Source organism: Takifugu rubripes, chromosome 8 (assembly GCF_901000725.2).
Source record: "Takifugu rubripes chromosome 8, fTakRub1.2, whole genome shotgun sequence".
Taxonomy (NCBI): domain Eukaryota; kingdom Metazoa; phylum Chordata; class Actinopteri; order Tetraodontiformes; family Tetraodontidae; genus Takifugu; species Takifugu rubripes.
In genome coordinates this window covers 14,417,896-14,440,282 of record NC_042292.1, presented here as the reverse complement: position 1 = coordinate 14,440,282, position 22,387 = coordinate 14,417,896, and the positions used below count along the sequence as shown (strand labels likewise).

General features: G+C 45.5%; 2 protein-coding genes across 4 annotated transcripts; one reads left to right on the top strand and one right to left on the bottom strand.

Annotated features, from left to right (window-relative positions):
- capn1 (calpain 1) lies at positions 1-14,235 on the bottom strand. Of its 2 annotated transcripts, none has more exons than XM_003978052.3 (23): positions 14,084-14,235; positions 11,372-11,445; positions 10,909-11,186; positions 9,750-9,819; positions 8,793-8,911; positions 5,976-6,109; positions 5,303-5,471; positions 4,339-4,422; positions 3,964-4,049; positions 3,518-3,592; positions 3,249-3,409; positions 3,015-3,175; positions 2,891-2,902; positions 2,596-2,807; positions 2,426-2,465; positions 2,281-2,346; positions 2,138-2,195; positions 1,991-2,055; positions 1,819-1,887; positions 1,580-1,658; positions 1,382-1,498; positions 1,241-1,299; positions 1-1,164 (listed from the first exon to the last, which is right to left on the bottom strand). In XM_003978052.3, the coding sequence occupies exons 3-23, from the start codon at positions 11,161-11,163 to the stop codon at positions 1,138-1,140; spliced, it is 2,118 nt and encodes a 705-aa protein (XP_003978101.2). In that variant the 5' UTR covers positions 11,164-11,186; positions 11,372-11,445; positions 14,084-14,235; the 3' UTR covers positions 1-1,137. The 2 variants fall into 2 exon arrangements, with proteins under 2 accessions (XP_003978101.2, XP_011617652.2); XM_011619350.2 differs by lacking the exon at positions 14,084-14,235 and adding an exon at positions 13,762-13,898.
- Positions 14,236-14,667: 432 nt separating this feature from the next.
- sf3b2 (splicing factor 3b, subunit 2) lies at positions 14,668-20,065 on the top strand. Of its 2 annotated transcripts, none has more exons than XM_029840694.1 (22): positions 14,668-14,841; positions 15,259-15,305; positions 15,404-15,454; positions 15,665-15,892; positions 16,014-16,064; positions 16,190-16,268; positions 16,344-16,438; positions 16,530-16,638; positions 16,730-16,812; positions 16,890-17,129; positions 17,216-17,338; positions 17,415-17,495; positions 17,574-17,801; positions 17,878-18,027; positions 18,299-18,388; positions 18,463-18,570; positions 18,662-18,769; positions 18,847-18,989; positions 19,068-19,169; positions 19,249-19,348; positions 19,441-19,632; positions 19,727-19,798. In XM_029840694.1, the coding sequence occupies exons 1-22, from the start codon at positions 14,712-14,714 to the stop codon at positions 19,796-19,798; spliced, it is 2,610 nt and encodes an 869-aa protein (XP_029696554.1). In that variant the 5' UTR covers positions 14,668-14,711. The 2 variants fall into 2 exon arrangements, with proteins under 2 accessions (XP_029696554.1, XP_029696553.1); XM_029840693.1 differs by having other exon boundaries at positions 14,669-14,841; positions 16,727-16,812; positions 19,727-20,065.
- Positions 20,066-22,387: the final 2,322 nt, after the last annotated feature.

Here is a 22,387-nt window from a genome sequence, read left to right as displayed (position 1 = left end):
ATCTTTCCTTTTTTAGTTTATTTTGTGTTTGGATGATTTACAGAGATCCCAAAGGTCCCCCAAATGATTGTAATGTAAACATTGGGTAATATTGTATAACAGAAAGGTTGGCACTTAAATGTTCTGCGATAAGAATCTTGGCAGTCGCATCATTTTATTCCAAGACAAAAAAGGCGAATCAAATTAATTTGCTGTATGAAAAGTATATTATGTATATTTTTTATAATTTTTCTCCCCACAAGCTATCAACACACATCGGTTAAAACGAGATTTGCGCTCCCAGTTGTACACAAATTAAGCAGGCAGACGATATATCGCATTTCACACATTGCAATTAAAAGGTCAGAACAAACTAAATGAACCTTCGTCCACTTTCAAACCAGAGGTACAGATCAGGACGTCACGCTAAACGATGTTAGCCACAGGGTGCTGCATCCGGCTGTCTGGCATCTGGCGCAGACGGCTGAGCAAACATGGCTAAAAAAGGCAGAGCAAGGACACATTTTACACGTGTTTGTGTATGTGCCGCTCACTGCTAACGTCATCGTCTTTCCCGCCACCTCCCCTCCGCAGCCTTCAGAGGCCCTTGGAGGGCGAGGCAAAAGAATTTACTATGTAGGTCATAAAATATATTTTCCTCTACACAAGAAGAGCAAGAGTGTCCCTTTAAATCTGGTTTGCTCATAGCCAATTTCCCAAATATACCACTGTAAACATAATTGCCCCCCCACCCAAAAAGGAACAGCAGAAGGCTGCACAAAAGCAACAACTTAGAAATAAGCACATTAGTTGGTAAACAGGAACAAAATGCGCCTCTGAACAGTTCGGGTGTAGCGATTAGCATCTACATCGCAGAAGACTCTGGACACTAGTAAATTACTGTAAAAATGGAAGTGTAAAGTCAAAAGTTGCCTCCACCAATTAAAATTTAACGAGCTTATTTCTAGCAAATGTCTGTATAGCTGCAATGCTACAAAATGTGGCTAATAAAATCCATTTGGCACATTTTGAATACAGGCACTGTAAAGTTGGAGTTACAGTCTCCTAGCATCATGAAGGAGGGGGGGGGGGACCAGAGCAGGAACAAAGGCACTTTAGAGGCATCGTGGTAGGAAGTAGAGGAAGGTCCAGTCGTGTCTAGGCAAACATGGTCAGGGTGATCCACTGCGGAGCACAGATGGCGCATCATTAGAGCCAAATGAAATGAAATCGGGGGCAAATTAGGACGGCTAGAAAATACCTGGAAGAAGTTGAGGCTGATGACTTTGTCTTTGTCTGTGTCCAAACTGTTAAAGGTCTCTGCAGGAAATGAAACAAATCAGTATTTTTGGTGAGTTTTTAGGTAGTTTGTCAAATATGAGGATTTAGGGGGTCCACTCACTGTACATGGTCTCCAATCTGACCAGACATGTGACAAAGTTGTCAAAGTCCACGGACATGTCGGCCTCCGTGTAGCGCAGGATGATGAGCTGGAACAGGTTGTTGTTTAGCTTGAACCCTGCAAGAGTGACGGGAAAAACATCAGGCTTCGTGTCAAACCAGCCGTTTACCTGTGGAGTCGGAAGGAAAACGACCGTACCTGCAGATTCAAGGGCCATCCTCATTTCGTAGGAGCTCATGGTGCCCGATTTGTCCAAATCGAAGGTCCTGAAGATTGTCTAGACAGAAAATGAAACAGGAATTAAAGCAAAAATCGCTGACACAGCTAGAGGCCAAACGGCTGCATATAAAACCAACTGAAAGATTGACACAAGTTATACCGTAAAAGCGGATCATTCTGATTCAGCCCCGTCTGACCCCTACGGAGTTCAAGCTCACCAGATATCGTTTAATCTTCTCCCAGAGGACATGGAACTCTGTCAGACCCAATTTTCCACTCCCGTCCTCCTGAGCCAAGTTATTAGGGAAACATGACCTTGACTTTCTCAAAGTGACCGCAACAAGGGTCAAAAGTTCTGCTCATGTCTCAATATTTTGATTTTGAGGATACGTCCATGAGGTTAATCATGCTGCGACAAGCTTCTTTCGAGAAGCCGTCTGTCTTCAGGTCTTTATCTGTTAGCATGAGAGAAGCAGACGCGAGTGTCAGACCAGCATGGGCACAAGATCACGAACAAACACACTTGCCACCACTGACGTTTGCTGATGATCCTGTTCAGTATGGTCTGCAGCTCTGTGATGCTGATCTCCATGTCCTGTTGGCAAAAACAGATGCTGGACTCTGGTCACATGGATCTAGAAATTATTCTTTATTCTGGTCCCTGCCAAAAACACACATACCGGCCCAGCTAGCTGCCTGAAGAGGCTCTTAAATCCAGCGTCGATCTGGCTCTCGTCCAAACGTTCCTGAAACACAAACAGGAATAAAGTTTTCCTTCAGCATTCGTCTTTTTTATGCTCGGACGGTCGTGTTTTACTGTCTCACCTCCTTCGGAATATCTGCTACAACTTCATCATCCAGCTCTCTGACGTGGATGGAAAGAAGAGTTTTTATTACAGGTCGGGTAGCTTTTTGGCCAACTTAAAATGTATCCTAGCTAGCTACATAGCACACTGGAGTGGAAAAAACTAGCCTAACACTTTAGCATCACTCACTCCGACTGGGCGGGCTTTTCCGAGAAAACCCTAAGGACGAAGTTGGCCTCTTTGTGTGGCTCGAACGTGGACGGGACAATGACGTATTCTCCAGCAGGCAGCTGGAGCCGCGAGCTAACCTCCCTCAGGTTGATGAAGAGCTCGGAGCGAGCGCTAGAAGCATGGGTGAGGAAAAAGTCTCGCTTCAGGTGGATCCCCGACCTGCCGGCCATCTGAGAGGGAGAAAAAGCAGAGAGAACGTAGCGGCTAATGGTCCAAAAGAAGCATCAGAAATAGATCAGAGTAGATCCCGTACCTCTTGGGGAACCTGTACAGGACAAAAAATGGGAATTAAAAAAGTAAAGTCGGCTTCAGGAAATTTGAAATAATAGAGATCTGATAAACTACAAAAACAACTCCGCTACATTAGCTAAGCTAACCTCATAGATGGCAAACCCGATGGTCTCCATGTCTTCGCCGTCTCGCCGTTTCTTCCTACGGTCCTTCTGCATGAGGCCGACCAGGAAGCTGCATTCCGATTGACCGGGCACGTCAGGGTTCTTCAGCACCAGCTTGAACTGTGGGTTGAGCCAAAAGGTGGCTGAGAGGGAAGAAGATCGACAGCAACGTTTAGAAACGACACACGATTCTTCTGCTGCCTTCCTTCCTCCTACCTGGATAGTTCCTGCAGCCCCCAGCGGTGCTCCCCCTCCTCCACTCGCCCTGGTAGAGCGAGGTGCTCCACTTCTTTAGCTGGGCGTTCTGCAGGGCATCAGGGGTCAGGTTGCAGATCTCCAGGGTGGTGAATTCGCGCAGGAAGTCGTTGAATCCCATCCTGGCAGGCAAAAAATAGACCCTCGATTTATAGAGCTGGAGTTCCTTTTTTATATAAACAAACACCGTGGCCTGTTTCTCTGCAGAATAACAAGGAAAGACAAATTACCAGAACTCCCCGTCCTCGCTGCGGTTTTGTAGGCGGCTTCTCACGGAGCGATCCACGTTGTCCCACTCTCTGGAGCTGCATAAATAATGTGAATAGTGCAGAAGATCATTTCCCCCCAGTTGCTTCAGGTTTAAGGCTCAGTTTCTCTCAGTGGTTGCCAACCTTGGGCTCGTGTCCAAAAATTTGTCCACTGCTGCATTATTATTGGTCCAGGTACCCCAAAGCTTAACTAAAGGACACATCAACTGTCTGACTGGACATATTTGACATGTAAATGAGGTTTGTGGTATGTTCTGAGCGACACTGTGACCTCTAATCATAAACTCTTTCGAAAGGCCTCTCTGGAACTCAACGATTCTGGGAAGTGATACTAAAGACAAAACACGCCACACCCTTTATACCGTCAAGTTAGAACTTTTTTTAATGTGAATTTTTAGGAACCTCACTTGTCACTCCAGGGTCCGGTCCACTCCACTTCCCCCCAGGGGTTTCTGATCCGCACCAGCTTGGTTGGACTTCCTCTGTACACCACCTTAGCGTAAAGAGGCCCCGCATTAAACTCACATGTTGGCTGGTTGTTAACATTTTAGTGTTAGCAGAGCATCTGGTCACACAGGGCCAATTTTACAGCGAATTTTTATGGCAATTTTGAACGCTTTAACTCGTGATAATCAGCTACACCTCTGTAAGAACTGCGTAAATGGCCAAATCATTCATCCTGACTTCAAAAAGTGTGAGGTTTTCATAGAAAATTGGTGGGAAATGTAGTTGCTAACAGTAAAGGAGTGCGGTTTCGTTTCCCCGTCTCTCCTCCCACTCACCTCGTCTGCGGCGGTGACAGAGTACGCGTGACCCTTCACCAGCTTCTTGAACGTCACAGCCTCCATGTCAAATTTGCTGGTGATCTGAGGATGACAGGACACCTCAGACGTCAACACGGACACCTCTGACGCACACACACACACACACACACCATCTTTATAACATTAGAAAATCCATGCGTAAAGTCAACTTGAAAGTGATACAAAAAGACCGTAGAGGAGACTTCCTGTTTTGGGATCAGGTCAGTTTTGATTTTGAACGGTCACTGGTTACAGATCAGAGAAACATGTGGCTGCCCTCTGCTGTAGCGTTAAAACTTCCCTCGTTTTGTCTAAAAAAAAAGTAATTTTTACTCTGTTATGACTGAAAAACGTCATTTATTCCAGCTAGCATTAGAGGCCAAAGAATGGCGTCTGTTGGGTGGACGTTTCGACTCGTGAAAAATGTTTCTGTTTCACTGACTTTGTCTCCGTCCAAATCCTCAGCTATGCCGCTGCCAAGAATTCCCAGGGAGGGGGACCTTCCTGTGAAACTCATTGTCTGGAACTATCTATTAAATCAAGGTGTCATATGAGCATGATTTCAATAGATTTAGATTTAGGGGGGAGAACAAAGTCTTCACATTAAATAAATAATTAAATCTTGCTCTGTTGGCTGATGTGTAAAGGTCCATGCAAACACACCAACTCTAATAATCCCTACTTCATTCTGGATTCTAGGGTTCTAATTTCTTATGTGGATCTGTTTTTAATGGATTTCAGTGCTACATGCTATCATATCCATAAAAACCTGGCCATAAAAAAGGCCATAAAAACCTGGTTAAAGAAGAGAATAGGTAAAATCTAGAGTTTAATTTAGAGCTAAAAGTTTTTATAAATAGAGGTTTTAAAGAGATTCCTCGCCCTGTTCTCATAAAGGAACAAGCTAACTTTGTCTTAGACGAATGACTGTTGTCAGACTGACGTTGATGGAGCAGCCCAGCAGCGACCCTCTCTCCAGCGCCCTGCTGATGATGCTGTAGAGGTCAGAGGGCGCTTTCCTCAGCTCGTACATCTCCGTCACGCCGCCCGTGAAATCCTCGAAGCCCTCCGACGTGCTGCCGCCTGACAGCGCCTCGTAACAGCCGTTCAGCCTGGGACACAAACACAGTAATATTGAGGGATGGAAACTAGTTTAGCTTGTGCTTTATAACTGATGTATTAATGAAATATTGCAAAATGGTGTATTTAATCATCTTTCATACATCATGAGGATTGTTGGATCTGGTCTTAATCTTTACTGCCTGCTTTCTTGTTTCTCTGACTCTCAGACTTCCATACACCTCCCCAGGGAGGTGGAGCTGCAACCAAGGCCACATATGGAGCAGCTAAAGTTATGTAACACATCTGTTTCCGGTCCTAATGGACCCCAGACCCGCTTACAGTCTTAAAATTTCCATCAACCTGCGTCAAGACGAAAATTCCTTTTTATATAAGAGGTCACATTTATAATAGCTCATTCGGGTTGGCTAATGATGACAAATTCTCTAATCCTTTGCCTACTTTTAGATTGAACAATTCCCTTGAAATAAACCCCAAATCCGCTGCAAATGAGGAGAATCGCTGGTTTGTTTTTTTCCCCCAAATACACCTCTTACTTAGCATAAGCCTTTTCCAGCAGCGCGCTCCAGAACTCGGTTCCCTCCGCCGAGTGGACAAACAGCAACTTCCCGTCCTTCACCGGCAGCCTGTCATCAATCACCACATCCACCCACTCGCCAAACTGCCAAAACTGCAGGAAAAAAGTTCACCATGAAATACAGCTGTAAAATGTCCTGCCATCCTTTAATAAGAGCAATATATGAGCATTATAGGTAATGACTTCATAACCTTGACTAAGCATTTATTTATTTACACTCTATACGTGTTTAAATTGTTGATTGAGTAAATGACAGTGAAGTTTGTGAAAGCACCGAATAACACTGATATAAAGACAACTGATACGCAGGGTGTTATAACGGGCCCTGACCAGCAGGGGGCAGAGAAGGACCACGACAGACACGGGGAAGGAGTCAGAAGAGGGCGACATAGAGAGAAGAAGAAGAAGAAGAGAATAGGATTTCTTGATAAATAAATATGAGGGCAAGAGAAGGAAAAGCTGGGGGGCCTGGTAGGATGGGCAGAATGATTCTGCAGACTGTGACTGTGTGTGTGTGGGTGACTTCCTCACGTCACCCACAAGCCTGCATGAGGATGTGCAAATAAGCAGAATAATCTTCAGTGAAATCCCCAATACGATTCATAAATATAATACAATATCAGAAGGGTTGGAATAACGCAAAAAAAAAACCTTATTTGTCCCTTTAGGGGTGTTTTGTCTGCGCGCCCCTTATCTGTAGTGTATTATAAATATGCAGTTACCATCTTCCCAACTAGTCGACGCGTCAAAAACTGCTACAAAAATAAAGAATAAATAAACAACTTAAACCGTCAAAAGTGAAGATGTTTTTGCTTTGATTGATGGACGTCAGCTTTTATTACTATCCATCCATTTATTACTATCCATCTCTACCCTAAAGTGTATTTTTAAGACGCAGATATTTGCAGATATTTGCCGAGCTATTAGTTTGATATTAACCAATCAATAAAACACATTAATTACAACAAACCGTGAGATATGATGAACTGCTGTGTCCCAGTTAACGGTTGCATTTGTCTCCGAGTGACTGGTTGAGATTGTCTCATTTATTATTCATTTTTCCTCCTCCTATTTGTTTGCCCGTCGTACCCGCCCGCCTCGCCGGCACCTTTCCCTCGGTAACCCGCCTCACAATGAGACTGGAACTGCATTTTGGGGATGATTCCTCCCGGCCTGGGCGCTGCAAACAGAGAAGGGGGATTCCCTCCGAACGGGCGAGCGAAAAGTAGGGCGAGCAGCCGTGCGCCTTTATGAGCCATTTAGCTTTGGTTCACGCGCATTAAGCACATGCAAATAAAGATAAATATTTACGGCCGTTCTAGCAGAAAGAGGACATTTATGCCTGCGATATATGGAAGCAGCTGGAGGTCTAATCTGGCAAAATGAGACTTCTGCTGCAGATGCAGGAACGCTGGAGCTGTGTGTGTGTGTGTGTGTGTTGCTATTTATTGATCCTTCGATATTTGATGAGTCACCGCGGCGACCTGGCAGCCACTGAGCAATGCAGATGTTCGAGTCTCTGAGGGACCATCCCATTATTCCCCCACATCGAGCAGCGGGAATTTCATGGCAAATCGGGATCTTTTGAATGCAACGCATGAACGAGCGCTCCTCGCTGACCACCGACCACCAACGGCGTGATGATGAAGTCAAAGCGGGCCGGGACAAAAAGGTCGGGACGTTGGGGGGGGGGGGTCAAGTATCAGATCAGTTAAGTTGCTTAAAGAATTTCACCTCCAGATAAACCGGAAGTGGTGAAAAACACTGAAGCATAAAAACAATGAAGTGTTCCCACGTCCAGTTGCTGCTGGCGTGCACGAGTGTCCGTGCGGACTCTTATACGTGGTCAAAGTCCGGCTGATGAGCGCCAGCAGCTCGCCGTAGGGCTGAATAAACAGCCGGCGTAGTTTGTAGGGAAGCCGCCAAACAAGTCCTGCCAAAAGCAGAGTTGTTTCTGAAATATTTACAGACAATACTCCGCCTAGACTGACGTGAATGGCGGGCTGTATCTGCTCCGGCGGTCGCTGTAGGCGCCCAGAACTAAAGGGGGGGTTGGTCGCTCTCGGCCTCCCCGGTGACGTTTGCCGAAGGAGCGGGCGTGGCTCTCCCTCGCGCCAGATGACTCAGGGATTTGACGGGGGTAACAGTCGCTGACAGTTGACAGCCTGCAGGCGACCGCGTACAAACCCAGCTTTCCATCAGAGCTTCCGAAATGCTAACAGTCTGCATGGCGGCGGCGAGCAGCTGCTGAGACAGGAAGTCGCGCGGCAGAAGCGAGATGATAATGCAAACGTTCGCATCATTTCGGTAAAAGATCCAACAGTCCGTTTTCGCCTTGACAGGGTGCTGTTTCTCAAAGAGCCTGCAGGGGGCGACACCAGCGTTTAACCGAGGGGTTTTCACACAGGCACTTTTGAGCCTTTCTGTCGGCATCATTCTCAGCGAACCGTTTCACCCTTTTACAATTTCTCAGGTGAACATGGTCAACTTTTGACTCGTCACGCATCCGTTTAACGACATGTTCCCGTTACCCTGGGAATGGGGAAGTCGATACCTTGCCGAACGTAGCGTGACTCGGTGAGTTACCATCAGTTGGCAGAAAATATTTATCTGTCGTGGAGATCATCCAAAAGATTGGAGATATGGACGTTTGAGCAATATCAAAAAAGAAAGAAAAAGAGAATCAGGCAGAATCACACGAGTGTCTGGCGCAACCACAACATTGTAACACACCGGTGTCGCTCGGGCTAAAAGCAGGATGTGGAGCTGCTGTCACCTGGAAGTGAAAGATGCCGATGTATCCGTGCGCAAAGCTCTGGCCGTGCGGGACCACTCGGTGGAGGAGGTTGTCGTTCAAGGTGAGCGAAGCGATGGCCGCCAGCAGCCAGCAGTCCCCTGTGAACACACGCCGAGAGGTTTTAGGACCTTAAGGATCCCACGAAGACGCCATTTCTGAAGGGGTGTGACAACTGTGGGAGCCACAGTTAGCTCATAGGTACGGCTAAAGGAGATTAAATCTTGTATTAGCGTGACATAAATGCATAACAAAGTCATCATCTCTGAACTATGGGATGGCTGGTCCCTAGCTTGCTCCAGTGATAGCGGCCATCGCTAACACATCACTACCGACCTGATCAGCGAGACGTTCCCCTTAATCAATGTAGTCACAGTGGTCTTGTTGTCAGTACGTCTTTACCTTTATATTAGCGTATTTACAGAATGTCCTAATTTGTCCTCTAATCTGTTGAAAGCTCCTGATAAAAGTGGGCGGGTCACCTGACAGATAACCCCCCCGACACCAATAAAGATTACAGACGAGGGAATGTCTGTAAAACAAAATCGGAACCCTGCGTTTTCTCGTTAAACTTCTTTTTTTTTTTTCAGGGTTCGCAGTTTGTTTTGGTTTTACTTCTGTCGTTAACTGGCCTATCTTCCAGGACCGAACGCTTCATTTTTGTGATAAAGGACGGTCTTGTTGTCGAGAGGGGCTCGATCGCAGAGAACAAAGCATTAATTATAAACGGAGCAGGAAACCAGTCGGGTAAATAAACCTGCTGCTGAACTGACTGCTAGCGCTCGTCCTTTTTCTCCAGCTGCCGGCTCTTAGCATTGCACAGAGCTCGCTGTAAAGTCACCTCGCTCGTTTGTGCGTTACCTTTACCTATAATACATCAGCTGATCGGGCTCGGAATACATGACAATGTTACAAAACATTAGCTTAAACACTTTTTACCCAGGGCTCCCTGACAGATGTCTGTGCGAGTGGCTCCGTCCACAATGAACTCGGGACGTTTGCAGATCTCCTGTCAAAGGTGAAGAAAACAAATGAGTTTCACACACACACCTCGATACTTTCACAAAGATTACATTGATCGTCCTGCTCCTTCTGGCTAAGGTGAAAAATAAATGCCTTTATGTACAATATTTTAGGGGGGAAAACTATGGCGTCATCAACATATCAGTTATTTTTTTTACGCAAATACAGTTGAAAGGTTAAGCACACTGATGATAACCATGAAAAAATTGTCAATGTGATTTTATTTCTTGAAATATCTCGTTAAAGTTGAGCTCTTCACGCGCTTAAGTCGTTACTGGAGAAGGAACTTTTATTAACCTATAACCGATTTGGCGTCACACTTTTGATGTTATCTATTCTGATCTGGACACATTTCAATAAGCTATTTAATCTTTCAGTGCTAGCCAAACCGAGCCACCCGGGGATATAACACGGTAATAACACAGTAACGATGCTACATCTTGGTGCTTCTGTGCCCTTGTCTTATTGCTCCATGATACCCTCCACCAAACGGCATCCTCTTCTCAGCATGTGTAGCATGAGAGTCTTCGTACCGGGAGGCTATAAAAAGATATATTCCATTCCAAGCTCGCATGCCACCGCACACGCATGAGTGAACTCACAGAAGCCTAAATTCTTTTCTCCTCGCCTCTCGCACAGCACAGATTGGCGCAAACCCGCGTAAATATTGAAAGATCCTGTGGCGCAGGAAGTGCACATGCATTATAAAACGTGTAACTTTTTTTGGGAGACCCTTGGGTGCATTAGGGGGTAAGAGACACACGCATGTGTTAAGATGGATCACGACATCTCGCAGGACTGATGGTGCGAGAGCGCTGCGGGTCTGGTGCCTGGCGTGCTAACGCTACAGTGCTACATTTGTTGACAGAAACACTGTCTGTCATTACATATTAGTCGCTAGCAACCCAATTGCTCCCACTCATGCAGAATATTAGATGTTCATCTCTTCCATCCTTTGGTTATTGAACAACGCCCAGTGCTTGATTCAACATTCCCTAATCCAAGAAGGATTTAGATGCTAACATTTCTGCTAAAGTTGTTGGCTTTACTTGACCTTTGGTGCTCTATTTCTTACCGTAGGCCTTATCCAGCGCACCCCGGAGGTCTTAGAGGACCTCGGGCCGAGCTCGTTGAATCCCAGCGAGGACGCGCTGCAGGGGAAAAGGTTGTCCTCGAACAGCCTCCCACTCTGGAGGCTCTGGGTTTTCAGGCGCTCGTAGTCCTGGCCCAGAAACTTGACGGCCTTGTGGTTCTGCCCCAGACCTTCTTCGCGGTCCCACTGGCTCCTCAGCCTGTAGGCCATGCCCGTGGCGTAGATGCGCTCCTCCATCGCTGGGGTGACCTGTCTGGCTTCTGTAGGATGACGGTACAATGCAAATATCTGCCTTAATAACCAACCCGGCCTCATGTTTTCAAGTGCAACCACAGCAGCGGTTCTGGCGGTTAGCTTGAGGTGAATCGCTAATGGCTGCGAGACTCAATTATAAAGCAGAAAGTAACGTCATAGCTCCTAAAACCTAATGAAATATTGAGCATACCGCTGGTTCGTTGGGGTGCTTTTAGTTGGTCCTCCTCTGATTCGAGTATCTCAGTCCCACCAGGAGCGAAAACCCTGGGGGGGTAAAGACATGAAACAGAATGAACTTTGGAGAAAATATGCAAGAACGCCACGCAAACAAAAGCAGGAGCAGTCTACGCCCTGGCTGCGTGTATTCAGGGTTTAGTCAGACCCTTTTTTCTTGTCAGTCCAGCTTATTTACACATGCTAGCTATGCCTGGAGAGGGCTGAATCACAGGAGGGGCACCGGTGCTGCTACTGCAGCGTCAGTCAAGACCTGAGGTTAAAGCTTAATCGCTAATGTATCGTAAAACACATGCAGGCGTGGTTTTTACTGATGTGCAGTGAAGGCGCCACGGCCGTCAAGACTGGTAAAAGCTCCCTCCGATGTTTTAATTAAGCAGAATCCGAGGAGGGAGAAGTGCAAACTGCTCCCCGTGTCACCGGGAAGCTAGCTGACAGAACTGGAGCGCCTTTGCGTCGCTTCTTTGCTCTCCGTCTGCAGACGCGCACAAAAGCCTGGGTTTATTTTTAACTTGGACATGTCAGTTTTACAACCACCAGCCACCACTCTCCATGCTAAACACACCTACTGTTTCAGTCATTCTCAGTCACACAAGTTGGCATGTGGCGGTAGCACTTTCTCCCCGGACTGAATATAGAACGCGTTGTAAAGACACTAATAGTACATTAATATCTACTCGAACGGCCGTATTAACTTAAATGACTAACTTTGTTCCACATGGTTATATGTACAGACTTGTGTGTTTTCATTGGTCAGCCATCTTTCGGTTGTTAGTTTCTCTGTGTTGTTTTTTTTCAGTCTTGTTGAAAACTCAAAACTGTGTTGTTTTTGGCTGATGCCTACTTTAAAAAAAAACAAAACAAAAAACTCCTGTCATGGTTTCCAGAGTTAACTCTGGCAAAAAAAAAACACACACCTCAAGGACCTTTCCAGGACCTTTCCAGGCAACAGAAGAAGACAGAACATAAAACTTTCAGGAATTTTACAGCAAGATGGAACTTCTCAAGCTACACACCCACAAAATGAATAGCGTTAGCACACCATGCTAACTAGCTGGTAGAGAATGCTTCAGATCAGGCCAAATTAATTGTACTGGTGATATAAATTCACAACGAATCAGGTTAATACAGGATAAGTTAGAATTTAGCCTGTAATTTAATGCTTCATGTTATGTTTAATTAATAAATCAGAAATATTAACACCAGTTCCACTAATATTCCATCATCTCTCACTGATTTCTTCTCCGGCGTGAGGTGTCAGGTCTTCTTGAATGCAATAGAGGTGCAATAAATATTTTATTCAATCTCATCTCTCTCGCTCCCCCCCCCCCCCCCCCCCCCCCCCCACTCCCCCCTCATTAGCTGCCTGATCTCTCCTGGAACTTGAGCGCATCCTGATCGTTACAGATAGTGCTGCATGAGCTCCGGTGTTTATAGGCGCAACACTTTTCTGTGCCTCTGGTGTTTTCCAGCACGCGGGTCGCACACACCAGGAAACAAACCCCCGCGGGAGAACAAGACGCCCAGAGTAACCAGAGGGGGGAAATATCGAGATCTTATCACTCGTTGTTGGATTAATCCCAAACAAGGTTCTGGTACGGAAGTATGTCTGCCACAGATAAGTTAGTAGGTGTGGTCCAGCGACGCCGCAGGCAGCCTGCAGGCTTCCTGGTTCAGCCAGTAGCGCGTAAGCTCAATTCAAAGTTCATCTCATTTCTGGATTTCATACACAATAACGTGCAACGCCACACGGATCCGAGTGTAATAAGTAGGGTTAAAATGTCCGAAGCAGATACGCAAATCATCCCTTTTGGATTCAAACCAAATGAGGAAATAAGCGTGCTGGTGAAGTGTAATCTGCACAGCAGCAGGGAGCTTCAGTGGTTAGTGCTGTCACTCACACGAGCCCCCAGACGAGCACTTGGCTTTAGCTGCAGTTTCCTTTTGCTTTTGGTAGAAAATGTTGACATTATCTGTTTCTAAATAAGCGACCGTTTGTTCTACAGTATTATGGCAACGTTGATGTTTGATGTCCAACAATAACCCCCCCCCCCCCCCCCCCCAAAAAAAAAAAAACCAAATAAATAAATAAAATAAATTAATAACATGTTTTTCCCTGGATGCAAACACAAGTTTTAGAAAAAACAATTGCACGAGAACATGGATGTGGGACCAAAGACCACAAGTGTTTTTTTGTTTTTTTTAACTTGGTTGTGTTTCTGTCATTAAGAAGACTTTGCACATGTCCGTTAAGGTGATATTAATATATTATTATTATTATTATTTTCTTGGTGTTTATGTCATCTAGCTCTTTGGCAATTTAAAAATAAAAGATTTCTCCATTGCCTGGTGTTGTTGGGCCGGGAGGGGCCCCATGGCGTCTCGATACACCCCTGGTGTGGCCCAATATCCAGCTGCCAAGCTGCAACTAGATCCAGTTGACTAACTCGGGAAGCATTTGCCAGAGCGACTGTCCGCGACAACGCGGCCACTTGCGCTATTCTGTCCTAAGGGCCAACAGATTGTTCGTATGATATATGAGTGGACTCGCATACGGTGTGAAAAAGAAGTTGAAGTTGCAGTAGGAAGTCAAAAACACATTTTAAACACACCTCCGTGCAGCGCTTAACGTTCAAATCAGTGTTTGAGGAGAGGAAATTTGAATTACCTTACAGCCGATTTCCCTGAAAAGGCAGTCTGGGGGCCTATTTAGACATTCAGTAGTCTACTTCAGGTTCTCTACTCGTTCCTTCCATATTTATCGGAGGTTCGTCGCATAGGACTTTAAAAACGCCCTGCTCCGAATTGTGCGCTGGGTAGACAGTGCGCATGCGCAGTTGCAAAACATAGGGAGGGCTCCTTATATTTTATCTGTAATAAAACGTAGTTTTGTCATTTACTATTTAGTTTAGACACGTTTTAGGAATTAATATTACTTACTTAAAGCTTTTACCTTATTTAAGTTACAATGTGAGTAGTAGTCTTAGTCATAGTAGCCTAGTAGTGGTAGTTTTTTTTATTTTATATACACATTTTTAGTGTGTTCTTTGCAAATAAATCAAGCAATAAACGTGTCAAAAAAGTTGAATGACACCATTGTGGGGTTTATCTGGACTAATCAAACGTAAGGACTCAACGGGGACATCTAGTGGACTTAAAACGAACTTGCTCTTCCGTTTGGACTTCATATCCCAGCAGGAATTGCGGCAGGATAAAGTACTGTCCCATCATCCTTTGCAGTTGTTCTGCGCTCGTGCGACTTCCGCTATCGCCGTTGTTCAATCGAGAACCTCAACATGGCTTCCGACGGTCCACCGGGTACCGATTCTCTCCCCTCTGATTTAGGAAGCGCTATCGCAGCGCTGAATACATGGAGCAACCCAGAGCTTCAGTCCAAGCTGGCGGAACTTGGAGCGCCGACAATGGGTAAGAAAAGATATAGAATGGCGATGAGCGCCCTGAAAGGTGGGCTGTATTTAGCTCTAAAGAGCTAGTTGGTTGCTAATTGGCTAGCTAGTAAAAAGAAACATTATGATTGACCTATTTACGTGCTTACAGTCACTTAAATTCGTTTTGATATCTATAATTCAAGAGCGTTTTGCCAGTATAAAAAAAAAAACCAAGGTGTAGTCTGAGACCATTAAAAAGTCTCTTTATCTTCTGATATAGCCTGTTGGCTAGCGACAATAAGCCTTCAATGTGATTAGCAGCCTCAAGATTGGCTAACTTTTAGTTCGTGGCAAACTTAGCTCACCGACAATTGATTGTAATAGCAATGTCATGAGACGATTTTTGCATCTCTAATATTACTTGCATTTAAGTGTATATTTGTATACTTTTTAGGTCCCAGGGAGGAACTATTAGACCGACTGAAGGGCTACATGATGCAGGTAAATAATCCTTTTAAAGTACTTCATCGACCTGTGTTACACTGTTCATCAAATATTGTGTAAAACTCCTGTAAACAAAAACTCTGGCTACTCTGTAGACTGGCATCCTGATCAGCAAACCAGCTGAAGATAATTCATTGAGTTCCCAGGTAAATAAAGAGAACCTGAACAAACACCTAATCTTTATTCAACCTTCATTTATTTGTTTATATTACTGGAGCTTGATTTAATGCAAATATTCGGATAACTTGCAGTTGAAAAATGTAATAAATACGTTTTATAAAAAGGAGGTTGGTTGAAGTGACAAAGGGACAGGCCCAAATGCCAGTTCTCTTCACCCCATTGCATCTCCTGTCTAGGTGCCAGTGATGCCCCCCATGCCTCAGATGCCCATGCCGCCCATGCCTCCTGGTATGGGCATGGTTCCAGCAATTGGAATGCTGCCTGGAGGCCCCCCTCCGCCTGGCATCCACATGGGCATGGAGCCCCCGGGGTTGCCCCCTCCAGGCATGACACAGGATGATCAGCTGAAGATGGCTCAGCATAGAGCTGCCATGGTGTTGCAGGAGGAGATAGCCAAGCAGCAGGTAAGGACATGAAAGCCCAAATTCATTAAAACTGACAGACAAATTATAATGAAATGTCTACTAGACTTTCAGTGTTTTTAATGCTGTAGTTGCTCAGATATGAAGTGTGTTTGTGTTACAGGGCGAGGCACACGGAATGGATGAACATGATCTTCTAGAGCAGCAGAAAAGGGTGAGAACATCTGTCTTAATTTGTGTTTGAATGTTACATTTTTAGAAGCTTTATGTGTGTTGAGTTCTACCCCTTTACCTTAAATGTTAAATTGAAGCCCAAATTCCTCCTCTTCTTTCTTACAGGCTGCTGTGCTGCTGGAGCAGGAGCGTCAGGACATGGTTAAGATGGTGGGGCCTCAGGGCATGGTCAGCACGATCGGAGGTATGCCGACTCTTTTGTGAACCGCGAACATTTCCAAATATCAGAATAAAAATATCCCCTGCGTCTTCGCGTCAGGTATGGATCCTCGTGCACCGCTGCCTCCTGGTGTCAGTATGTTGCCAGCTCAGAAACAGAGAATTCCACCACCTCCTGGTGAAGATGGCAGAGAGGTAAAGGAATTTTAAAGCCAAAGCCCCTTGATTAAACAACAGGAGACTAAAACATGTAGCCTTTAAAACTAACTGATCTGGTTGTGTCCAGTCATGGCAGAGCGAGGAGGTGAGCATCAGTGGACCAAAGATCCCTCAGGCCCTGGAGAAGATCCTCCAGCTGAAGGAAATAAGACAGGAACAGCTTGTTGACCCCACAGGTCTGTGCAGAAGCAGTTTTTTATTTAATTCATGTTTAAAAGTCTTGGAGAGTCGAAGCAAGCTTCTGATCTGATTGTGTGAATTTAGAAGATGATGACGATGATGATGGTGACTTAAACTCCTCCGGACCCGCAACATCAGATCGAGACAATTCCGATTTATCCAAGAAGGATGTAAGTTTGTCCACTCCACACATTTGCGTCCGAGCACGGGAGCATCGCTAAAATCTCCAACCCGAACCTCTCATCAGAAAAACCGCAGGCGCAGAAACCGCAAGAAGAGGAGCAAGCAGAAGCGCGCTCTTGAGAAGAAGGAGCAGGCGGAGCAGCAGAAGAAAGAGGGCGGTGGCGAGAAGGAGAAGGAGAAGGAGAAGGAGAAAGAGAAGGAGAAGGAGAAAACTTCAGAGGTGGAAATCGAGTACGTCACGGAGGAACCAGAGATTTATGACCCCAACTTCATCTTCTTCAAGAGGATCTTTGAGGCCTTCAAGGTAACGAACAGCGCCACAAAAAAACAGGATACAATAAGATTATCTGTTTATGTTGTTAACATTCACCCAAATTTCCTCTTTGTTAGCTGACCGATGATGTGAAGAAAGAGAAGGAAAAGGAGCCCGAGAAGACAGAGAAGCAGGAGACCGCCATGGTTTGGAAAAAAGGATTTGTGGAGGAGAAGAAAGACGACAATGACAGCGATGAGGTCTGACTAAATTAATCTGTCACTTGACTGGAAGTTACCAGCTGTTTATTTACATTTTATGATTGTTATTATCTAGGAAATCAGACCTGATGTACCCAAGATCTCAAAGAAGAAGCTGAGGAGGATGAACAGGCTGACGGTGGCTGAGCTCAAACAGGTAAAAGCCCTGAGTTGTTACTGAGGGTCACACATGTATCGGTCAGGTCGCCTCATCGCTCTTCCCTCTGCGTCCCAGCTGGTGGCACGTCCAGATGTGGTGGAGATGCATGACGTGACAGCCCAGGAGCCCAAGCTACTGGTGCACCTGAAGGCCACCAGGAACACGGTCCCAGTGCCACGTCACTGGTGCTTCAAAAGGAAGTACCTCCAGGGGAAGAGGGGCATAGAGAAGCCCCCGTTTCAGCTGCCCGAATTCATCAGGAGGACCGGCATCCAGGAGATGAGGGAAGCCCTGCAGGAGAAGGTGGGTTGCCATGCCAACGCCTCTCCCATCGCTCTGGGAGTGTAGAAGCAACGTCATCCTGGTTTCATCTTTGCAGGAAGATGCTAAGACTATGAAAACCAAAATGAGAGAGAAGGTTCGTCCGAAGATGGGAAAGATCGACATCGATTACCAGAAACTCCACGACGCCTTCTTCAAGTGGCAGATCAAACCAAAGCTCACCATCCACGGAGACCTTTACTACGAGGTACGAGAACCCTTCAGCTGATGTCATGCTGGTTGCCTGACCAGTAAGAATGTCCCGATCACATCTTTTTATCCCAGAGTCCGAGTCATTAGGCTTTGAGTGTCTGCCAGTACTGAGCCCCCACACTCATAGAGATATACACATGTACAGTACCAGAAGCCTCGTTGACGTTGAATCCTTTTGAACTTGCGCAATCTACCGCAATTGCTGATTCTCGTGATGGGATCGAGGATGGGATCCCTACTACCCAGTCTGTTGTTTGTGCCTGCAGGGAAAAGAGTTTGAAACTCGCCTGAAAGAGAAGAAACCAGGTGACCTCTCTGATGAGCTGCGTATCGCTCTGGGCATGCCCATCGGACCCGTAAGAGACACTTTGTACTGCTCAAAAATCAATGGTCCCATGGTTCTGATGCTTACGACCTCTCTTTCATCCAGAATTCCCACAAGGTTCCCCCTCCCTGGCTGATCGCCATGCAGCGGTACGGGCCCCCTCCCTCCTACCCTAATCTCAAGATCCCTGGCCTCAACTCGCCCATCCCAGATGTAAGTTGGAATAATCCAGGGCTTTAAACCTTTAATTAGCCTTAAATAAGCTGTTAGCATTGCATCTTTTTTGTCATCTGCTGCTCCATAGAACTGCACCTTTGGTTATCACGCCGGAGGCTGGGGGAAGCCGCCCGTGGACGAAATGGGCAAACCTCTTTACGGAGACGTGTTTGGGACCAACGCCGTGGACTTCCAGGTTCAGAATCGCACCCTTGCAGAGCACATACCCAGGCGCGATGGCGTGTGCGTTCACGCGTGTCTGTTTCCGAGCAGGCCAAAGTGGAGGAGGAGGAGGTGGACCGCACTCCATGGGGAGAACTGGAGCCTTCGGACGAGGAGTCGTCAGAGGAAGAGGAGGAGGAGGAGAGCGAGGAGGAGAAACCAGATGAGACTGGATTCTTCACACCAGCAGACAGGTACAACACAACCGTTGAGCTGTAACCGTTTTGACCACGCGCTCGCTCCCTCACGCTGATGGTTTTGGTGCGACTTAGTGGGCTGATCACTCCCGGAGGCTTCTCATCGGTACCTGCGGGCATGGAGACCCCAGAACTGATCGAGCTGAGGAAGAAGAAAATAGAGGAGGCTATGGACGGGTGAGCATCTGTTAAATAATTCTTTTTAGTTGCTGCTTTTTATATATCTTTTAAATGAATGCCTTTTTTGTTTTGGCAGAAATGAGACCCCTCAGTTGTTCACAGTACTGCCAGAAAGAAGAACCGGCCCTGTAGGAGCGGCCATGATGGCTTCGACGCACATTTACGACATGTCGACGGTACGATGCCCTCGGTCCTTTAGTGCGGAGAGAAGAGCAAAGGTTTTGTTGCTTTCCCGACTTGGTTTACATACTCTCGCTTCCGTCTGCAGGCCATGGCCAGTCGGAAAACGGGCGGAGGGCAGGAGTCGCAGGGCGTAGAGGTGGCCCTGGCTCCCGAGGAGCTGGAGCTGGACCCCATGGCCATGACACAGAAATACGAGGAGCACGTCAGAGAGCAGCAGGCCCAGGTGGAGAAGGAGGACTTCAGCGACATGGTGGCCGAACACGCTGCAAAACAGAAGGTTTGACTTTCTCCCTCAGGAAAATCAAGTGTGTTTTTTCCTAGCGTTTGTTATGAACATCCTCTTCTCTGGTTTTGCTTTCTTTGCCGCACAGCAAAAGAAAAGGAAGGCCCAGCCACAGGACACGCGTGCTGGTGCCAAGAAATACAAAGAATTCAAGTTTTAATCCAGAGCAACACAAAGCTCCTCTGGAGAACGAGTCCAGACAGGAAATGAGAGAGCCATTCTTGGATTTTAACCCCAGACGAGGCAATTCACGACACCATCCAGTAAACCAGCACAATTTTTTGTTTCTTTTCATTGTTTTTGTTGTCTTTTACTTTGAACAATGGTGACATCTTTCCTGTTTGACTCTGCATTTTATGTTTTTGAGTTTTTGTATTTCACTGTAGCCAGTTTTCTTTTGTAAATAAATGAGATAATGATAAAAACGGATGGTCCCCAGTTTCTGTTATTCCTGATCTTGTTTTTTTTAAATTATTCTCACTCAAGGTCGTGCCGTCACATAAGTTTAAAAATTCCTGTCGCTTTTGAACGCAACCTGCATTTCTAATTTCTTCCACGTGGCGGCGACAGGGGACCTGAGCTCTGGGAGGCACAGTGACCTACATACCGTAACTGTATCATTGTTGAATAGGTCACACACAAATACTTTACTCTGCCATAAACTGAATATTAGTGTTTTTGACCAACTTGGGCGGTTGGAGCAGTTTATTTTGTTGAATATTTCAGGGCAGTAATAGCCAGGTACAATGTCAGTAAAAGGAATTTCAAATATACCCCAAATCTAATCACAGTAGATGACATGGTTGCACAATAGATTCTTTAATAGTTATTGTTACTGTTGGATTTGCAGCCCACAGTATCACTTAATGACCTGGTGGATTATCCTGTGACTGTGTTTTAATCTGCTCAGTTCTAATCTCTTTATCAGTGGAAGGAGAGAAGCCTGTTAAAAAGAGCAGGGAAACTGTGGCATTTAACTCATCCGGCTGATTATCAGAGCGCAGGACGGCAGGAAGAGGCGGCCTGGCATTGGAGAGTCTGCAGATGATTTCACTGGAGGAGCTGGACAGGAAGTGGCCTGTTACAGGAATCTAGCTGATAATCTGTTTTTCCTGAAGATATTTAGCCTCGACCTCGAGCTCAGCTTCCACAGGCGCCACAGCAAAAGAACATTGAGAACAGATTCGATGCATTTGTGTGCATGTCGTCACCATATATAACACGATTCACTAAATATAACAATGGCTGATAGCTGTAGTTCATAAAACCAATAAAATTAAATAAGAAGTATTTAGGTTCCAACACTTGGATGCAGCAACAAAACAAATCTCACAATACTTTCGCCAGATCCTTTTATTGTGCAATATTGTAAAAATAAATATCTTTTCTCCTTATTAGCATGAAAAAATAATTTAAGAGCAACAGTAGCTCAATATCCCAACAATGACAAAGCAATTAGAAAACCTGCCTGAGAAACCAAAATATATGGTTTATTGTAATATCACAATAGTCAAAATATGGTATTTAATGACAGTAGTACATTTTTGCCCCTGAGCACTTCAAGGTCATTAATGGAGCCATACATTATCAGCCCCTCTTGAGAAGAAGACATCAGCCCCAGATATTTCAGACTTTATTGTTGTGCTAAACTCAACGGCTGTGATGCCAAAACATGATAATCTGCCTCTAGAAATGTCAGACCGAGGGTGGGCCGCCACGGGTGCAGCATGTGATGTCACAGAGCGATGAGGTCACCTTCTCGTTCATAGTGTGTAATGGCAGTCGTAGTCTGTTATGTTGAGAAGCATGTGATAACAAAAATCACAAAGCTCATAAGGTGCTAAAAAAGCTGTGTCTGTTTTAATTCACAACCAGCAGAAGAATAAAGACATGTTTGATTAGCAGTAAATGGCGTTCCTGGCAGGCGGCCTACGTGGTTGGAAAGAGTCAGCAAGTTCACCCTGTGAATTCACAGCTTGCAACCGGTTTTACACCTTTTATATTATGCTCACTCAACAGCTGAAGGAAGGTGTGTGTGTGTGTGTGTGTGACAGAGAGAGAGATAGTTGAGAAAAAACTGCATGTGTGTGGATCTAATTACCTAAGCTAATATTTGCCCATGAAAAGAATGTAATTTGCTTCATATGGGCCTATCAATTCCATACGCGGTAACACATTTTTCAGGGATGAATCAAAACTAACTCGCGGAGGTTGATTGACAGGTCAAAAATTTCCAATGTATACAGACAATTATGATTAACTCGATTCCAGATGGAAACACCCATGTGGTGATTGAAAGGAACCGCACACCGGTCAAAGTAGACGAAAGAAAACTAACATCACGTTCTGTTGTAGTTGTCTCTCTCTGCTGGGGGCAGGTAACATCATTAACGTGTTTCCACCACACATACCAGCCCAACTCTTCCTCTTTGTCATCCCTCACTAGTTATCAGCTGTCAAGCTGCAAAGGACTTTACAAGGGTCCGGTTTTCCTATGGAGACCCCTGTCCAAAACACCAGTACGTACACCTTTTAAAATCATCAAAACGCGATACAAATGTACCATGATCACTACTAGTACTAGCACCAAAACAGCAGTAATAACAATAATAATCATAATAGTCTTTTCTCATCTATGCTCCTTAAACCGTAAAGTTTCGTATGCTGTGAAACATAATATACATAAATGTAAACGCGTAATATCAGACCGGCACCTGATTGGCCAGCTCCGCTCCGGGGCCTCGCGTCG